The 19,295-nt window shown below is 48.1% G+C and overlaps 1 protein-coding gene across 1 annotated transcript in view; it reads right to left on the reverse strand.

Moving 5' to 3' along the window:
* The window catches only part of RGMB (repulsive guidance molecule BMP co-receptor b), a 28,334-nt gene extending 11,082 nt beyond the window's left edge, over positions 1 to 17,252 (reverse strand). Inside the window, exons 1-4 of the mRNA XM_040239360.1 lie at positions 17,183 to 17,252; positions 16,077 to 16,152; positions 12,146 to 12,420; positions 6,555 to 7,039 (exon numbers count right to left, since the gene is read on the reverse strand). Of these exons, the coding sequence (XP_040095294.1) occupies positions 6,555 to 7,039; positions 12,146 to 12,420; positions 16,077 to 16,081 (765 nt within the window). The 5' untranslated portion in view covers positions 16,082 to 16,152; positions 17,183 to 17,252. The remainder of the gene's footprint in view (positions 1 to 6,554; positions 7,040 to 12,145; positions 12,421 to 16,076; positions 16,153 to 17,182) is intronic.
* Positions 17,253 to 19,295: the final 2,043 nt, after the last annotated feature.

Consider the following 19,295-nt stretch of genomic DNA (forward strand, 5'->3'; position numbering starts at 1 on the left):
GTCTAAAGAATAAGCCAGGTAGGCCTGTTTCCATCCCACAAAATGATCGTTCACATTACAGGTACATCATGGAGCTAAGAATGTTGCCCCCTTTTCTTCTGCTTCCTTTGCCCAAATATACTTTCACTGCCAGGCAGTCTGCTGAAACCTATATGAAGCGAAGTTGAAAGTTTCTGGGCCTAAGACCTTAAAATCCAGTACAAACCAGAGCTATGCAGGAAGCAGAAAAGGGCCAACAGGAATACCACCACCTGGAACAACTATAGCTGGTTTCTGTTCTTCTAGAAACTATTCTTTTAATATTGTCTCTACAATAAGGAAATTCAGGGAGGATGAGGATTATCTAAGACACGCGTTTATGAGTCTTAAAGATGAGACAGAACCCTGAAAAATCAACTTAACTAAGAACTGGTGATTCTGATGCTCAACTACCCTAGCAAGCTTCTGGGTATTAAAGATCAACTACCTTTCAACAACAGCAACCAGGGTTCCAGACCCTGCTAGGGTATCTCAGAGGAGTGAGGATATCTGGCTGTAGGTGAGGGACCACCTTGATGGTGGGAGGTGAAAAGGGATATGGTACCAAGTCCTGGGAGTGAGAACACTGGCCTGTGACAGTGGCCGGTGGGCAAGGCGGTTATGTCCGAGGTACAGCAGCCCGTCTCTCCGGCCCAACCTCCTGGTCCTGACCCCTGGAGGCAACTTGCAGCACGTGGAACCAGCCTATAGCATGGGCCCCCAATGTTCTGAAAAGAAACCCTAAAAACGGCTCCCCGCCACTCCCACAAAAACCCTGTAATTCTCCATGATGTGAAGGCAGCAAAGTTTAGTTATGAGCTTAGACTAAGGCAGGGACTACATTCACCTCGGCATCTTCCAGACACGACAGGCCCTACAAGGCTTGGGGGTTCCAATGCAACACTAAATTGTACATTTTATCAGAGAAATGAACACAGTATACTGCACAGGGAGCTATACAACTGCAAACTTCTTTCCCATTTGTTCTGCAATATATCTCAACATATCTTGCAACTTTTTTAATTTTTAAAACATTTCTGCAAAACAAGGAGGACCAGGACGAGATGCAAAACTTAAAGACGGCAAGAGTTATCTGTATTAACAGATAATCATAACAAAGAGAAATCTCAGATTTTAAGGGTTAGTTACAATGAATCTGCAAGGCAACTTGTGCGCTCCCGGAAGGAATCTATATTCTCAAAGAACAGCGTATCGCCTCTGTAACAGTGTTGCATGCAAGGACAGTGTCCATGTATTCAAAACCTAATTCTGTACACAAGAGGATGAGGCATCTTCCTTAGTGGACAAAAATAAGAATGATCACCACGGTGCAGCTCACAGAGTCTCCATAAAAATAATAAAAACATAACTGGTTACAAAAACTTAGCTACAAAAAAAAATGCACTAGGCTTAGGGTCAAAAGAGGACAGATTCCCAAAGCCCGATCCAGAGATACGTCTAAAAAAAAAAAGATCATTGGAAGACTTTGCAACAGAGGCATGTCTGGCTCTGACTTTATAACCAACAGAGAATGACCCAGAACATTGGTTTACGTGCCCACATTCTCCTGCTGAACAACAGGGCATGCTAAGGGGCATCAAAAGCAGGAGAGGACCCAACTTGTGCTCCAGGCCCCTACAAGGGAAGGGCGTTTTATCACCAGGGAACACTGTGGGCAGCCAGCAAGAATGGAGCCCAGGAACTCAAGACTTCCTGTATCTCCAGTATCATCAGCCAGCGGCGATTTCCAGGAAAATCTCTCAGCAAGTAGCCAGATCTCCAGGAGTACAGATATTTATGGACTTTGAAAGACAGGCTCTCTTCTCGTGCTTTGGACAGGCACAGAGCCCTGTTGCCCGTGGGTTACTGCAGCTGGTGGCCCGTGGCAGCAGCAAGGACATACGAAGCACCTGAGTGTCCGCTCGCCTGGCTTGGTCAGGCACAAGGAACATACCTCCTCCCCAAAACCAAACTGCCTGAAGGTAAACCACCTTCTCTCACTAAAGTATAGCAAGATCTGAAGATCTATAAAGGACTGGCTGTCATCTCAATATCCCCTCCTACTTGCAATTTTGTTTCCCTGACTTTGAAAAATAGGATAAGCAAACTAGAATGTTGAAGAAAGGACATGATTACATTGAAAGGAAAGGTTTGAAAGACAAAGCAAAAGTACACAAGTTATTTGTACAAAATAATTGTTAAAAGTATTGGTACTGTTTGGTGGTTTAGTCACTTAGTCATGTCTGACTCTTGTGACGCCATCGACTGTAGCCCGCCAGGCTCCTCTGTCCATGGGATTCTCCAGGCAAGAACACTGGAGTGGGTTGCCATTTCCTTCTCCAGGGGATCTTCCCGACCCAGGGATCAAACCCTGGTCTCCTGCATTGCAGGCAGATTCTCTACCAACTGAGCTACATTAGATGTGTAATAAATGCATCCTTGAAATTTTGGGGAAAAGGAAATCATTTTAAATGCACCTGAGAGATTGGAGATTTTCATACATGCTACTAGGACTCCGTTTGTGAAGTGCAAAATCTTTTTATGAAATAATTCACGCCAAAATTGCCTTCTGCAATCACGGCATATGCAATTCCTTCTTAGACCCACATAAACAGGCATTCATAGTTACACAACATGAAGTTGAGACTGAGGGGCGGGCAAAGAGAATGTAGAAGAGAAGGTACGCTGCCCAGCACCCTCCACGGATGATCTGTTGTTTATCTGTGTGAGGATCAAGACAGAAGACAGCATTGTATCCCCTTGGAGCCCCAAACACAAACAGTGCTCCTTCCCAGAGCCAACCCTGCCCGTTCTCAGCCGGTCCCCTCTCTCGTATCTTTCTGCAGAGCATTTGCAGGTCTGAAGCTGCGCGCCTCTTACAGCCAAAGATGGGAACGGTGGCCCAGAGTGGACACAGATCTCAGCAGAGGTGTGTGCAGGTGTGCCAAGGAGCCCTGGCAGCCCCCGGGGTGGGGAGGGGGGAAAAACAGCCCTGGTGTCCCCTTTAGGAACACACCAAGCTAGCCAGGTGGCCAAGCACACAGACTCTGGAGAAGGGAGGGAACTGGACAGGCTGGTGTAGGGCACAGCCCAGAGCCTGGGCCCTGAGAAGGCAAACCTTTGCACAGCTGGGAAGGAGGAGAGGATGTGGACCAGGGGAGATGAGACCACACCACCAAGCACTGCAGGCCTGGTGAAGAAAGGCTTAGCTAGCAGGAGGAGGAGGGGACCACAGAGGATGAGATGGCTGGGTGGCATCCCCGACTCAATGCACCTGAGTGTGAGTAGACTCCGGGAGTGGGTGATGGACAGGCAGGCCTGGCGTGCTGTGGTCCGTGGGGCTGCGAAGAGTCAGACACGACTGAACTGAACTGACCAGAGACGACTTTGTTTTCTTTCCCTCTGTTGTTTAGATTTCTTTCCCCCCTAGGCTTCGTCTTTCCAAGATGAGGGCAACCTGGGTGTTCAGGGGGCAGGTAGAGCTCACAAAGACAGCCTTGAAGATGATGGCCTGCTCAAGAAGCCCACGGCCCCAGGACTGAGTTGCCTGAGCAAAATACCTGAGTCCAGTGCTTTACTTTCGTGCTGAGGGTGGTGGAATGAATGGCTGCTTAGATACGATAGTTTCAGCATCGCATTTTTTTCGTGGCGTGTGTGTGTGTGTGTGTGTGTGTGTGTGTGTGTGTTAGCCACTCAGTCACGTCTGACTCTATGGGACCCCATGGACAGTAACCCACCAGGTTTCTCTGTCCGTGGGATTTTCCAGGCATGAATACTAGAGTGGACTGTTTTCACTGCTTAGAAATTTTTTAAAAGTTTTATTTTGGTCCTGGGTACAGCAAAAGGAACTGCAGTGTAAGATTTTAGGTCTTTGTTTGATTTCACCAGCAAAGGCCATACCAACATGGAGACAGGCCCTCAAACAGTAACCTTCACATGCTTCTGGGGGGCTTTGGAGAGAGTTACAAAAAGAGAAAAGAAAAAAAAAACAACCAAGCACTGGAGGTCGTGAAGCCATAGAGTAATCTGTTGCTGCACAGCATGGTCACCAGATGTGAGGGAATACTTTCCCATAGGGCAATTAAAGACCAAACATTCTCGTTGTCTGCTTGAATTTATGTTAAAAGATAGATAACTTTTCCCTCTCTCCTTTCTGGAAAGGGTAAAACCTTTGATCCTCACCAAAGTGAGGGAGAAAACAAATTGTACTTATGTATTTGCTAAAAGCTATGACAGGTTCAACCACAGCTGAAATAGAATGATCTAAAGTACTTCAGTGTCAACGGTCGCATTCATATACTATGCGTACTCATAAGGCAACCAGCTGTCCCCAGATTATTTTCAACACGATCAGTAAAAAGTACAGAGTTTTGAAAGGTTAAATACCAAATAGGAGTGACATGTGACTGGATAGAAGGTTTGGAAAATAAATCTCTGGGCTTGTGAAAGAAACAATACAGCTGACCCCTGAACAACAGGGGAGTTAGTTGCAATGACCCCTGGGCAGTTGAAAATCCACATATAACGTTACAGCTAACCCTCTGTATACAGGGTTCTGTACCCAAGGATTCACCCAAGCAGGGATCATATAGTAATGTAGTATTTACTACTGAAAAAAATCCACATATGTGGACTGGCTGGGTTCAAACCCATGTTGTCCAAGGGTCAACTGTAAATTTTCCCATGCACACAGCAGTTATTAATCTCAAAAGTATCGTGTGAAGGCTACCCTTCCAAGCCCTCACTTATCTGCAAAATTGATGATTTTCTGCATTTTCAATGGAATTGCCTTCTTGAATTTTCAGTGCCATGTCTTTTCAAAAACTATTACCAGGTTTTATGCCCTTTGAGTCTGCAATGATGAATTGTGGCTCACTGCTTATCTTACGACTTTGCAGCTATTAACTTTATATCATATAGCAAATGCATACTGTAATATACAGATAGGTATAATTATGTCACAAAAACCAGAGAAAGAAAAGTTTACTTGAGATATAAGGTTTGGAAAGGCAACCTTGGGTTTTATTGGGAACTGAAGTGTAAATAGTTTTAAGTTCCCCTAAGATGTCTAGACCAATGTATAGTCTCCTTTGATCAGGGTGATGACTTCTAATCTTAGATTTGTGACACCCCAGGGTGTCTCCATACAGTCTCGAAGTGTGCTAAAATTCCCTCCACAAAATGCCAAGTAAAATAATTTAAATTCACTTAAAAACTATGCTACGTATGTTTGGAGACAAGGCCTGGAATCAAGAGAACAGTCCATAAGTATTATAAAAGCGTGCTAGCTGTCAATCACATTTTAGTCTAACCCAACTGATGAAAAGATACAATAAACACAATGAAATGATACAAAATAAGAAAACCTGTACGTGTGATTTTATAGTTGGAGAGACAGCCAAGGAGCTGGTTCCTTGTCATCACCCTGTTTTTTAACAATAGAAACATTTAAAAAAATTTGTTTATGGGTCTTCCTTGCTATCTGCAGGCCTTCTCCAGCTGCCCAGAGTGGGGGGCGGGGGGTAATCTCCAGGTGTGGGGTGTAGCCTCTCATTGCGGGGGCTTCTCTTGTTGCGGGACACGGGCTCGAGAGCTCTGACTCAGTAGAAGTGGTACGTAAGCTTAGTAGTCTGGAGGCATGTGGGATCTTCCTGGACCAGGGATTGAGCCCATGTCCCCTGCATGGCAGGTGCATTCTTCTTTACCACTGAGCCACCAGGGAAGCCCCTGGGACACTATTTTTGTGGAAAACCCTTTTGGACCTCTTTATTTACTAACGCCTGAATCAGCTTGGCCTGACAACTGGAAACCCAGCCACAGCTCCTCGCCACCTGTTTGCACTAAGACTCTGATGCCTTAACACTGGCTTCCAGGCTCCCTCTTCAGTGTCAAAGTTTCTTTAAAATGAACAAACACACACCAACCACAGATAATGGCAGCTAGGCATGGTGAGCTTAGTTTTGTCAGTTTTCCCCTCTGGCTGACTTAAATTTTATCCTGAGGTTACACGGAATTGGGTATTACTGCTCTCTCTGCAAAATCCACTTAACTTCCCCGGTCACCACGTTTTACTATAGCTTCCAAGTTTCCAGTAAGATTTCCTGATGAGTTGTGCTCTTTAGGCTTCACGGAGCTCTTTGTTCAGAACACCCACTGCAGTCATCTGATAAATCTGAACAGGGATTTCTTCAAGAGCCACAGACATCTGCACTCAAAAAATGACATCACTGGAAAAAAAGAACTTTTTTTTTATTAAACAGGCCTGCCTTTTCCCTAGAGAACCCAACTTCACCGTTTCCTTTTTATTTTTTGTATCATTGCCTATTTAAACTTAGACCCACAAGAATTCCAGTGAGAAATTTTTTTTTTACCAAGTAACTTTCATTTAATCCTTCATCCACCTTCTGTGCTGAGCAGACCAACAGAAGTTCCTTTTAAACAAGGTCTTTTGTATCATACTTCAACAGTCGTCTGAAGAATCAAACATCTGAAAGTTACAGAAGAAAAGAAGAAGGAAAAAAAATAAGTACACTTGCCTTATTTGTCGCAGTAGCACTGGATCCGGGGACCACGGGCACGTTCGTCACTTGAACCGAAAGATAATTATTGTCTATGAGTGGCCAAGCCCCTTCCACTTTGCATGTCTGGAAGTGATCCTTGAAAGTTCTAAGGTGAGGGTCTCCGAACAAGCCACAGAAAAGGTAATTGGGAGGGTTCTGGCCCCCGCCCCTGTGATAGTTACAAGGGTCATGGGTCACTTCCGGGTTGGTAGACGATGTGGGTCCATCCTTGGAACAGTTTCTCTGGCTCATGAGGTCGCTGATACCCAACACAGCAGAGTGGTACACGAGGTTACCACGGCAGGCTTTGGAAGTCCGCTGGGTACAGCCAGCATAGGCACGCAGAGCCTTGCAGAACTCAGAGTCGAAGCCATCGACGGCGGAGTTCAGGTGTGAAGTCAGGGACACAAAGTCCGTGGTGCATTTCTGGATTCGACACTGGGCTGGCTGCTGGCAGTCACCTAGGAGAAAGAAGATTAAGACGGAATGTTTTTAAAAGGCTTCACAACTTTCTGAGCTGCATGAGAAAAGGACATTCTCCTCTGGGAACTGTTTGTTCTATTTCCTATACTCCTATTTTAAGAAGGCCTTCAGAAACAGGGTTGCATTGTGGCTTCTTGGCCTCTCACAAAGTCAGCCACTGGGAGAACACTGCATGCAGCTGGTTAACTTAACAACTAAAGCGTGGGCCATTGCGAGTGAACAGGAGTTTAGCCAGGTGTTCTTAGGCTAAACTACAAGGGAACAATAAAGGAAATATTTTATCAACTTTGCTCTTGTTTATAGATTTTGAGAAAGATCCCTTTGCTCTAAGGCCAAGTCAAAGATGTGAACTTTGTTTTGATTTTGAAAACTGCGTAAGTAATTTGCTTTGAAAAGCAGAGTGTACACAAAACCATGAGTAAAGCCTGCACACTTCAGGGAGGGGAAACTCCTAAATTATAGCATGATTAGTTAAAACACCTTTACCCGATTCTACTCTAGCTACAGGGGAAGAATACCAGGAAAAAATCCAGGTACTAAGTTATTCTGTCTTTCTTGAGAAATATTTACCGACAAATTGCATGTAAACTAACACACGTAACCCCCTGGTTTCTACAAAGTGTAAAACGATCGTTTAAAAATATAAAGTGACTGATTTGACCAAGCTACGTATTCACTATCCCATAACATCAATCACTCCAGGATTCTAGCTCCTCAACAGTTCACAGTAAAAGTATACTAACTCAGAATGTACACAACACTGACAGGTGATTCCACCAACTATGGTTTTTTCTAGAAACAGAACTGGAGACAGAATTCTTTGCGTATATGTAAAACTACTTTCCCCCCTTAAATCAATGATTCACATAAACTTAATGATTTAAGCGAAGCTAACATACAGTAATGAAAAATCATACGATTACTGACCTACTACATAAACAGTAAGTTTTCAAATTATGGTTTGCCCCTAACTTTTTATACAAAGTTTGTAAAATCTCTCAAAGCACAAAACCCACAAAGAACTGCCAATACTATGTCAGTGTGTGTACTAATCAGTTTAATATTGTATCCCTTAAAAAGAGAACACCAGAATCATGGAAAAGGAAAACAATTTCTTTATTGTTCACCTCAAATTTTATAGAAATGAACTGTAACACATATTTGTGTTACCTGCACATTCTTTAGAGGTATCTCAACTACGGAGGAGCCTCAATCTCAAGTCTTAGGTTCCTCATCTGAGAAATGAATAGGTTGTTCTAAAGTAAATTCTGTGATCGTTTCTAGGCATGAAATATCCGAGGGGGTGCATCAGTCAGTAGAGTATTATTAAATGTGTAATTATTCAAGATTTAGGCATAACAAAACTTCAGGATGATATCAAGATTTAGGACATTATCTGATAAAGACTTAAAACTAACCCTAATAATCACCGTAGAGAGGTATTTTAGTCTTTTCAGTAGTAAACTGCTTTTAAATGAGTGAAATAGCCTGTAATCTTTGTTCATGGCATCAGCTGGGGAAACGAGTGGTAGGAGATGACAACCTCGTAAGGCACTTGCCCAACTATTCCTAAGTTTCCAAAACCAAAAAGGGAAAATGTAGTCAAGACTGGATATCTGACTTAACACAAGTAAAAGAGGAGATTAAAATATTTTAATATTTTGGAGCTGTGAATTTACAGCTATTACTTAAAGGCACTAAATAAAAATCACAGATACATCTTTCTGCATTTTCCCTCTTTCACGTTTTCTCATTCCAAAACTGACAAAAGCAGCTCTAGTATTTATAGAATTCCTCTCTACAAAGTAGATCAAATCATCTTTCAACTGTTTTTACTCAAAAAGGCAAAAGTGGAAACAAAAAAAAATAAAACCAGCCAACAACATCCAAAGTGGCATTAAAGCCATTTTACAGATGGGAAAATCAAGACAAAGGGACACTAAAGGCCTTGACCTGGCTGCACTGTAAACTGCAAGCGTGAAGCCCAGGACATGTGCCCTTCCTCAAATCTCATTTTCATTCCCTCAACAAAATTTCTAATTCTCAAGACAGTACTTAATAGCTTAAAAAAAAAAAAAAAGTCAGAAACAGCAACATCTTTTCTCTTTTTCTTTTAAAATCAGATTCACAGCAAGCAGTAAGCAAGAAAATAAATATATGAGCCAAGGCTCATCCAGTAACGAACAGCTTTTGGACAACACATAAACGACAACACAAGAACTTTCCGCTAAACTTGCAGTGCTTATTCTTTTTATGGTCTATAAAATCTAGCCGGGCGTACGCTTACTTATAATTATTTCAAATAGTCATAAAAATATCAAAAGTAAGACCAGCATGGAAATGCAGATGCAACTGTTTAGAAAGGAAAAGCAGAATCTAGACTCCCAGATCCTTTTTTGTTCCCTTCCTCCTTTCCCCACGCCCTTTTTCATAGCAGGTAGGTGCTGATTCCTTTGAGAAATCTCACACAAAACACAGTTCCTTGGATTCCTTTGTTTTGGATGAGGTTTCTAACAGACTTTTTGCATAGAGACGTGGGAAGCAGGAGGGCTAACCAGAGAGAAAGTGCACGTGGGTCAGCAGTTTCAGCCCCATCACAGGCTCCTGTATATGACTAATTTGCAGCATACACCCAGAAATATCCAGGCTTCATGAATTTATAATGACAATGCACACTTTGCCTGTAAGAGGCGGTAAAGTAAACCTCCTGTCAAAATGCCAAGACAATGCAGAACAGAAACAATTCAAGGATGCAGCCAAGAAAACCATGAAGTGTATGAGTAAGCAAGGAACTCCCATATTGGATCTCCATTCAGGAAGTGCAGAGGTTTGCTTAAAAAAAGGAAAAAAAAAAAAACGATAAAAGTATCCTTTTCATTTCCCAAGGGCAGAATTCAAAATCTGCAGCTACAGACCTATTTTTTCAGATCATATCATCTATGATCTGACGGTATTTTCATCCCAGTAAATGAAATTTACTAAAGGATTTGTCAGTCTAGAGCTCTCATGAATGATCCAGACATAAAGACCTCACCATTCAAGGCGGTTTCCGCAATGTCAGGCCTGCACGGGTGAATCTGCAGCCCAATCATCAGATTATAATAAAAGAAATGAGATATGCTGAAATGAATTAAGTGAAATGCAGAGCCATCTGGGGTGTGGAGGCAAATTATAAGGATCCGGGCATAAAACATATGGTGGCCCATCTGTAAAGAGCATGAGGTGAGGCTGGCTGCTCTGAGGAGACACAACCCCTGCATTTCAATAGCACCATTCTTCAAAGAACTCTCTCAAAAGGAGCCCTCTTTCCTAAAACCAGATTAATTGCTTCATTCCAACAAGCTATCCACAGATATCACTCACTACAGCAACTCTGAGTAGAATCTAATGGGGACTTCAGTGTGAGCACATTAGGATACTGAGAGGAGTTTCACATTCCAAGTTCTTGAACTAAGGCACCTTAATTTTCTAAACCTTTAAACCAACTTCTTAGGCTTTTCAGAGGCCATCGAAGAAACCTTCAAGGACCACATTCCAATCCTGTTACAGGACCCTATGGCAACTAAAGGAAACAATATCTAAGCAGTCAAGAGGGTCACAGTCCTGCCCACCAGCTCAATTTCCCTTTCAAGAAATCTACACTTTGACATTATGGACACTTTTTTTTTTTTTTCCCACACAAAACACTCCTATATTTTTTGACACGTCATAAAAAGTTTTCCATGCAACCGTGAGCAAACTGACTTTATTTTCTAAGGTTCTAAAATCACTAATTAAAAACCTTCATCATTGTAAAACTTGCTATTTACACTCTAAGTGACAGTGTTAAAATGCAGCTGTTACATCACAATGCAAAGTTACGCAAAACTAAATTTAGTCGTCTGCTCAAATGTCACATTTTTTCCCCATTACTTAAAAGACCTCCCGGATTTTTAACACTGCTGGTATGACTTAATAAATAAATAAAAATTAACTCTGGCACAGTTGGGTGGCATTACAGTTCAGTATTCTCCAGATCAGAGTGTTGTGATTGCTGTCCCACAAATACAGGACAAAAAGATCTCAAAGGATAACGTATCTAATGCTCTAGGTGCTCTCAAACTAAAAGATAGATTATTTTTCAATTTGGCACTGAAAAAACTTTTTGTTTAAATATACTGCTAAGAATGGTACTTATTTGTAAAGGGCGTTCTAGATTCCCCGCCCCAGCTTTCTTGAGATATGACTGACATGTATCATTGTGTTCATGAAAAGATCTTAAAAAGAAAAACAGGCAAAACACGCTAGAAGGCTCATCGTCGCTAAGACAAAAAGGTTTTACTTCGCTAAGAACGCATTCCTCACTGCTGCTTCCACCCGGGAAGTTCCCGAAGACAAGAGATCGGTCACACTCTCCTGGAACGCCCCAAAGCACGCGGCTAGCCACAAAGCACGAAGTTTTCCCAAAGAGGGGGTGAAAGCTGAAATTAAAAGGGGCTTTGGCAAATATGAAAGCGATCTCAGTTTAAATAAGTTTTAAGTGACTTCGAGATGAACCTCCAGGTTTTCAAACGGGTAGAATTATCTTCCAATCGGGTGCCATTTCTTCGCCTCGACGCCACCCCCAACTCCAGGGCAGCAGCAGCAATCAGGCTCCTCGTCTCCCCAGTCTAGGAGGCGGCGGCGGAAACCTGATCCCAGCCTGACTTTCAGTAAAACACCCATGGCAGAGAGCAATAGAGCATCCGGAACGTTTGTCTCGGGAGCGCAGCCCCCCGCCCGCGCGCTACATCTTTGATAAGCGGCTGCGGGAGGAGAGATCCATCCACTGTCCGAGCAGAAGGCGGGGACGGCAGGGACGGCGGGCGGGCGGGAGGCAGGGCGCAAGGCCGCTCCCGTGTGCCCTGGGCGCGCCGCTCGGTTGGCGGGTGTGTTCCTGCCGCCGCGCCGCCAGCCGGGCCACGGTGCGGGTCAGGAGCTGGGGCGGCCTCTCCTGCCCCGGCCAGCGCCTTCTGCCCACCCGGAGTAGGGGGATAAGGGAACCCAGCCCCCCTGGCCCTACAGGCGGCTCCCCCACCCCCAACCCGCGCGCGCGCCTCCCGTACCTGCATGAAGCAGCCCGAGGCTGAGCAGCAACAGCAGCAGCAGCGCCAGGGGCGGCGGGCCGAGCCCGGGGCGGCGGCACGGCTCAGCCCCGGCGGCAGCGGCGGCGGAGGCTGGGGCGGCGGCGGCGCAGGAGGGCGATGCTGCTCTCAAGCCCATGCCCGTCCATGCAGCTCTCGTGGGCTCCGGCGAGGGCGGCGGCTCGGGGGCCGTGGCGGGTCCCGGGCCGGGGCGGCGGCATGGGCCGGAGGGAGCGCCCCGCTTCCTCCTCTTCCTCCTTCAGCCCCGCGTCGGACGCGGGCCGCCGCCGCCGCCGCCGCAGGAGCAGCAGAAGCGAGCCGGGCGCCGCGGGCGGAGCGCGTCGGCGGCGTCGGCCGCGGGGAGCGGAGGCATCGTGGCGGCCGGAGTCGGCGGGCGGGCGGGCGGAGGGCGGGAGGAGAGAGCGGAGGGCGGGGAAGGAAAAGACACAAAGACGGTGAGCGAGTGCGAAGCCCGGCCGGCAGCGCGCGCGCGGGGCGTCCCTGGTCCAGCGTGGGCTCGGCGGGCGCGGAAACGCACCGGACGGAGCCCAGAGCGGCAGCCCGCAGCCGCCGGCTGCCGCGATCACTCTGTGCCGCGGGGCCCCCCGCGCTCGATCAATCTCAGCCCCGCACTGCTGCTCCGCCCCTCCCAACGCCCCGCCAATCCGCGCCGGCCCCGCCCCGCCCCTCCCCGCCCCCTCTAACTCCATTGGCCGAGAGGCGGGAGCTGTGGACCCAGTCGGCCACTCATAGGGCCCCAAGCGCCCGCCCCGCCCTCGGGCCCCACCCCTTCGGGCCCCCGCCCCCTGCTCCCAGCCTCCCCGGGGTGATTCGAGTTCCGCGTCCCGCCCGCCGCAGGTCGGGTCGGCGGTGCTGCGGCCCAGCCTCACTATTGCTGGCTGCGGCCTCCGCGCTCCCCTCCACCCTCTCCTGCAATGTACTGTCACCCCGCGCCCAGTGGAGACGGGCGACGGCAGCTCCGTCGTTACAAAGGAGCCAGCCTTTGGCCTTTCCGAGATGGAAAGTGATCGGGTTCAACGTCCCTCTCCGTAACGCATTTATTTAGATCACCAGCCCCCGACCCTGTCCCTGCCCTACAGCCCTGGCTCCTCGGAGGAAACGGGCGCCTCCGCCCGGCGGCAGGTCCCTTCGAGGCCAATCGCATCTGCTGAGCCGCGTTCTGAGCCCGCTGCGGACATTTTTTTTTTTTTTTTTTTAAAGTAAGTTCCGTTCAGTTCAGTCGCTCAGTCGTGTCCGACTCTTGCGACCCCGTGGACCGCAGCACGCCAGGCCTCCCTGTCAATCACCAGCTCCCGGAGTTTACTCAAACCCAGGTCCATTGAGTCGGTGATGCCATCCAACCATCTCATCCTGTGTCGGCCCCTTCTTCTCCCACCTTCAGTCTTTCCCAACATCAGGGTGTTCTCAAATGAGTCTTTTTTTTTTTTTTTTTTCAGTAAAGCCACCGCCTTCTGAGCCTATTCGGGACTTTTGGTAAAGCCAGTCGCGTTGTAAATGCGAATGTGACCCGTGGTCCGGAACGAATCGGATGGCCTGGGAAGGTAGCCACCAGCTCCCTGGTGGAGTTCGCGGGCAGCTGGTGTTCCCGTTACTCTGACATTTTTCCCTTCCTGAAAGCAGTTGGGGAGGGGGTTCTGAGAGTAGGGGGAACGTCTACGTGTTCTGTTACACTGTAGTTAGATTCATGAGGATAGTGAGTTTTATTGCAGTGTAATTTTATACCATGATCTGTTGTTGCTCCGTGGCTTTTCCACAAATGTTCACCGTCTATTAGCAAATTAATTCAATAGCAGGTCTGTTTCTACTTTTGCGATGGAATGGTTGCAAAAATGAGAGGGAAACCAACTGCTGGCGGGAAAGGAGACTTCCAGAGATACAGGAAAGAATGTTTTATGAGGTCGATGATAGGTTCCAATTTGTTATCAGCAGGTGTGAAGTGGTATCTAATCTCAAGAATGGCCTCAAAGGCCAGGAGCCACTTCATACAGTCCTCGTCTTTGCCTTTCTCCAACACTCCAGTGTTCTTGCCTGGAGAATCCCCTGGACAGAGGAGCCTGGCGGGGCTACCGTCTGTAGGGTCGAAAAGAATCCGACATGACTGAGCGACTTGGCACAGCACGGCAGCACCGCAAACAGCAATGGGCTGCCATGTTAAATGAACTTATATCCAAGTCGCAGTCTGCAACTCTGCCTGCTACATTACTCACAATCCCTAATTTAGGAATTTTCGTATCAACCATGGACATGTTAGTATTCCACATGTTAAAAAGTGCCAGTCAATGGACCAGGATAATTGAGGGCAAGCCCTCCATCACTCCAGCTTCCTCATTACACACGTTCTGAATTATACAAACCACTAGCTCCCTAATGAAGATGCCTATCTATTTTTACTGCAACTTTTCATTACTTACTTATTACATACTATGATGACTCAAGTGGTAAACATACCTTTCACTGCCCACGATATAACCCAAGTTTTGTGTGTATCCATAATATGCTTAATAGTAGCTTCAGAGTTGCCTGGAGAAATGACTTTTTGGGGGGAGTTATGTGATATGATTTTTAGGTGATACTGTGAAGTAAATACTGTTAAGCCCCAAATTGATTTTCTTGCAATTACTACATATTACTAATGAAATCAAGTCAATGAAACCCTGGTAAACCTCTTTTTCAAAGTAATCAAATGTAAACAGCATCTTTCAAAACATTTTGCTAACAAAGACTAATAGATGTTTCCTCTTCCTTAACCCAAGATTTAGTTCGACTCCTATGAAAGAAGAATCCCACTTTATTGACCATACTTTAAAACATATAACCAAGAGTTAAGGATCAAATTCAGTTTAGTTTGAGTTCAGGAGTTTTTTCACTCCTGATTTTCTGTAATTTTCCTCCGTTTCCTCTTCTCCCTTCTATATCCTGTTCCTTAAGTACATGGTTGCTCCAGATTTTACCAACAGAGGGCACCCCCGAGTCATTGCACGTCCTAGCGTCCTGAAATGGAACTATTGTTCTTTAGAGGAAAAACTTCATTTCTTTTGAGGTGCTTTATTGCTCCTCTGTTGTAAACATTTGACAAGCCCAAGATTCATACGTCTAAGAATTCACTTTTCATTGCTGCATAAGTGTTCAGCATGCTAGAGGAAAATGTTAATTTTCACAATTAAACCGCAAGGTGGTTCTTATTTTCAGGACATTAGGTTAGTTGACACATTCGCCGGGTACATTCGGACTGTTAACAAGATCCGCCGAAGTCAGCTTGGGAAGCAAGAGCGTGGTGAATGGTCAATTATAGCGTACCCACTTTCCAGCTAGCATGCCGCAAGTTAAGGAGTCTTTTAAGACTCTACGAAGAAAAATCTGGAAAGGGAGCTAGAACACAAACATAAAATCGATGACTTATAAAAGTTTTATATTTTAATAGAAAAGAAAACCGTGACGTAACAGCTTGCACAACTCAAATCCATCCCGTTTCTTGCCCCTTGTATTCTTCCTTCCTTCCTTTTTATTTTCAGGAAGAAAAGAGGAAAGCAGAACAGTACAATTAGGGGACACAGGAAAGCATCCCATAGTATGAACGGGCCAAATGGGTAGAAATAAAACACATGCCAGCAACATTAATGGATTCTAAACAGACGTGGTTTCTTTTCGGGAACCTTTACATGATGTCTAAACTGTTCCCCTGTTAATACACAAAATCTCCATTTCCAGAAAGCTACCAGGACCCCCTTCTAACAGACCACCCCGGGGCAGAGGAGCCAGGAATCAGACCCAGGGTTGCGATGTGTGCCACCCATTTTAGAGGAAAGGTTCCCCACTGTTCCCCAGCAAAGCCGGGGAGAAGAAGCCCGGAGTCCTACAGCCCGGCGGCTAGCGGCTTGTGTATCGTACTTACATCATTCTTAACCCTTCCGCTCCTGGAGGGGGCCTGGCGGGATCGGGGGACCCCTGAGTTCCGGAACACGCAGCACCTGAGTGTGACAGAGGATTTCCAGGGCCCGGGGTGAGCGCTGCGCCCCCGGAAGGAGAGGGCCCGGGGCGTGCGTGGGGCTCATCACCCGCTCGTACCCGACTGGCCCCCGCGATCCCTGCGGGCTCAGCAGCGGCTCGCGCTGCTCAGAGCGGCAGGTGCAAAAAGCATTTGGGAGTCGCTTGCCAGCGCGCGGAGGTAATGCGCTTCCTGTCCATTTATCTCAGGAAACCAGCGCAGCCTTCCCTTCCAAACAGAATTAACCTCTCATTAGCCAGCCACTCATTCCCGAGAAGGCCTTAAAAGCTTTACCAGCTCGCTAATGTATTTAGGCTTTTCTTCCAGGCAAACGCAGCCGCTGCCGCGACTGCCATCAGCCCCTGGTGGCGGGGGGTGGGTGGGCGGGGGTGTCCTCTGGGCTCCCCTGGGAGCCAACCGCTTACCTTCTCCCCTCCTCCCCCTAGCTTCAAGTCAGGGAAACTGGCCAACCCAGATCCCCAGACTGTAATCACGGGCAGACCCGACACCGCTGAACCGACTTGCTGCGGGAAACAGCCCCAACAAGTCCCCACTGATTTCGCGAGCGCCCGTCGCATCAAAGCCTCCAGCTCTGTGAGCCTCACGGAACCAGCGAGGGTACCCGGGAAGGAACTTCGACGGCCAGCTGGGCCCGGGTCGCGGGTGCTGACTCCCCCTTTGGGGCTCCAGCCCCGTTCTCAGCACTGAGCAAGGTCGGGGGTGGGGGTGGCGGGGAGTGGGGGATAGGCAGTGTTCGCCGGGATCCGGCGGATCGAGCCGACGCCCGGATTGGGGAGTCCAGTGCGGTTCTAGGTCTGCACGTGGCAAGAAGGGGCCTTTGCAGAGCTGGGCTTTTCTCACCCTGGCTCCCCGCCGCCCCGAGGCGGGCAGATTTATACCACACAGGTGGACGGAGACCTAAACAAAATAGTCCCGGTCGCTGCCTGCCGCTCGCCATCCCCCCACCCCGGCCCTCTGGCCCACCGCAAACTTCAACAAAATAAACAACTCACCACAGGCATTCCCTTGTCTGCAGCACGACGCTTGCCAGCTGGGAAAATAAGCCGCAAGCCACGCGGCCGGGGCGCTGAGCGAGGCAGCGCGGCGCCCGCTTCTCTTTCCCCGGTGGGGGCGGCGGGAACCAGGGGGCGCCAGGGGGGGCTCCGCCTCGCGGTGGGGTGGGGGGCTCGCCCTCCCGGTTCCCCGACTGTGAGGGAGCGCCCGGTGAGGCGCTGCGCCCTTGCAGCCCCCGCGATCTCTCCGGCTCCCTAGGGGAGGGGGGCGGGAGGCAAAAAGCCCTTAGCTGCGTCCCCACTTTCTCCAAGCTGCTGTCTCTTCCCTTCCGTTATCAAAGACCAAATCTAGGGGTCTCCACCCCGCTCCTCCACGTCTCCCCCTGCCGGCGCGCACCGAATCTGTGCAGCGCGGCTGCGGAGGGGCGCGCAGCCGCGGGCCAGGACCCCCAGCCTCCAGGTCCGCTCGCCCGCGTTCCCCCTACTCCGAGGGTCGGCACAAAGAGCCTTTCACGCGGCCAAAGCCACCCTCCTCGCCGGCTGCATTGCATTTTGCTCCCCGTCCCCCACCCCCACCCCCCCTGCACCAACCTATTCCCGGTCGGTGGCTGTGCCAGCTGTCGCCAGGGCAGGGCGGCAGGGAACGTGGGCACGTGGTTCCTACTCTGCGCTTTTCCGCACAGACGCGGATGCCCAGCTTTCCACCTTTCTCTCGCTGCCCACCAGCGGCGTCTAAATGCCTTCCTCCCTTTCCATACTCGACCTCTGAGTGTCTTCCTAATACTCTAAACTAGGGAGGGGGGCAGTATTGGTCCTCTGGAGTTTCGCTGAAATAAGGAATCCAGACATTTGTCCCGTCCCTCTAAAAGGGGTTTGAGTTTATAGCTTAAGACAAGCCCAGGACAACGATTTGGGAATCACGAGGGGAGAGAGGGGAGTCCCTGGTAGCGCAGTTGGTAAAGAATCTGTCTGTAATTCAGGAGGTCTGGGTTCGATCCCTGGCTGGAAAGATTCCCCTGGAGAAGGAAATGGCAACCCACTCCAGTATTCTTGGCCTGGAGAATCCCATGGACAGAGGAGCCTGGCGGGCTACAGTCCATGGGGTCGCAAAGAGTCGCACATGACTTAGCGACTAAACCACCACCACCACCACCACCACCACCACCAGGGGAGAGAGACATCTAAGACACAGGCGAGGAAGTGTGTTATAAACAAGCCCAAGCGCACGCAACGTTCAAGGGAAGACAGTCCCTTGGGTAAGAGCAGAAGGCGGGATGGGGGCCGGGGGGCTGGAGGGAAGGGACTAGCTGACTTTCCAAAGTTGAAAATAAGCATCACTGTTATTCAGCAGTAGCTATGATTATTCTGTGCGATCAAGGCCTGAGACAAGCAGGCTGCGTCTCCTCGTTTGGACAAATAGTCCAGCGTCTTGACCCAGGCACTTCACTTTTTGCCTCCTTAGAAGTTTCTCCGACCCTCTCTAGCTTTTCTTCGCCTTCTGCTGTCCCCGCTCTGGTGCTGCTTGGTCTGTCGCTAGAGGCAGCGTAGAGCAGGGCAAAGAGGGCCGGGTGGGAATCCAGGGAGCGGGGTCCTTGAGGGACTTTCTGAAGAGAAGTCAGGCAACTGCTGTCTTTGGCTCCTGGGTCACTATGGAGAAAGGGTGGGTTAGGGGCAGAGGCCGGGTTCCTTCTGGTCCTGAAATCCTATGATGAGACACACCCGCTGCACCCTTTCTGAAGGTTCCTTTCCCCCTTTTAAAGCATTTATCCACTTGGCTTTATCTTGTCCAAGTGCCAATCAAATCGGAAAAAAAAAATAAAACCAAAAACTGGGGATGTTTCATGACAAACGTAAGATACATTGGAAAATGCTCTTTTTGCTACTTTGAATTAAAAAAATAATAATCCTCAGCTCCTGGTCCACAGAAACAAGGAATTTTAATGTCCTCACTTTGAAAAGCCACTCCAACAATCAGTAGAGCAGAGCTTTGATTTAAAACCTAAAGGCAAGCCTCCTGTGTTTTTCTTTTCCCTTCCACCAACACAAAGACAAGCTGCCACATAAAATAATGATGAACAAGAGTTCAAAGCAAGCCCGGGGAGCCAGCCTAGAG

This window comes from Oryx dammah, unplaced genomic scaffold (genome assembly GCF_014754425.2).
Source record: "Oryx dammah isolate SB20612 unplaced genomic scaffold, SCBI_Odam_1.1 HiC_scaffold_5, whole genome shotgun sequence".
NCBI classification, from domain to species: Eukaryota; Metazoa; Chordata; class Mammalia; order Artiodactyla; family Bovidae; genus Oryx; species Oryx dammah.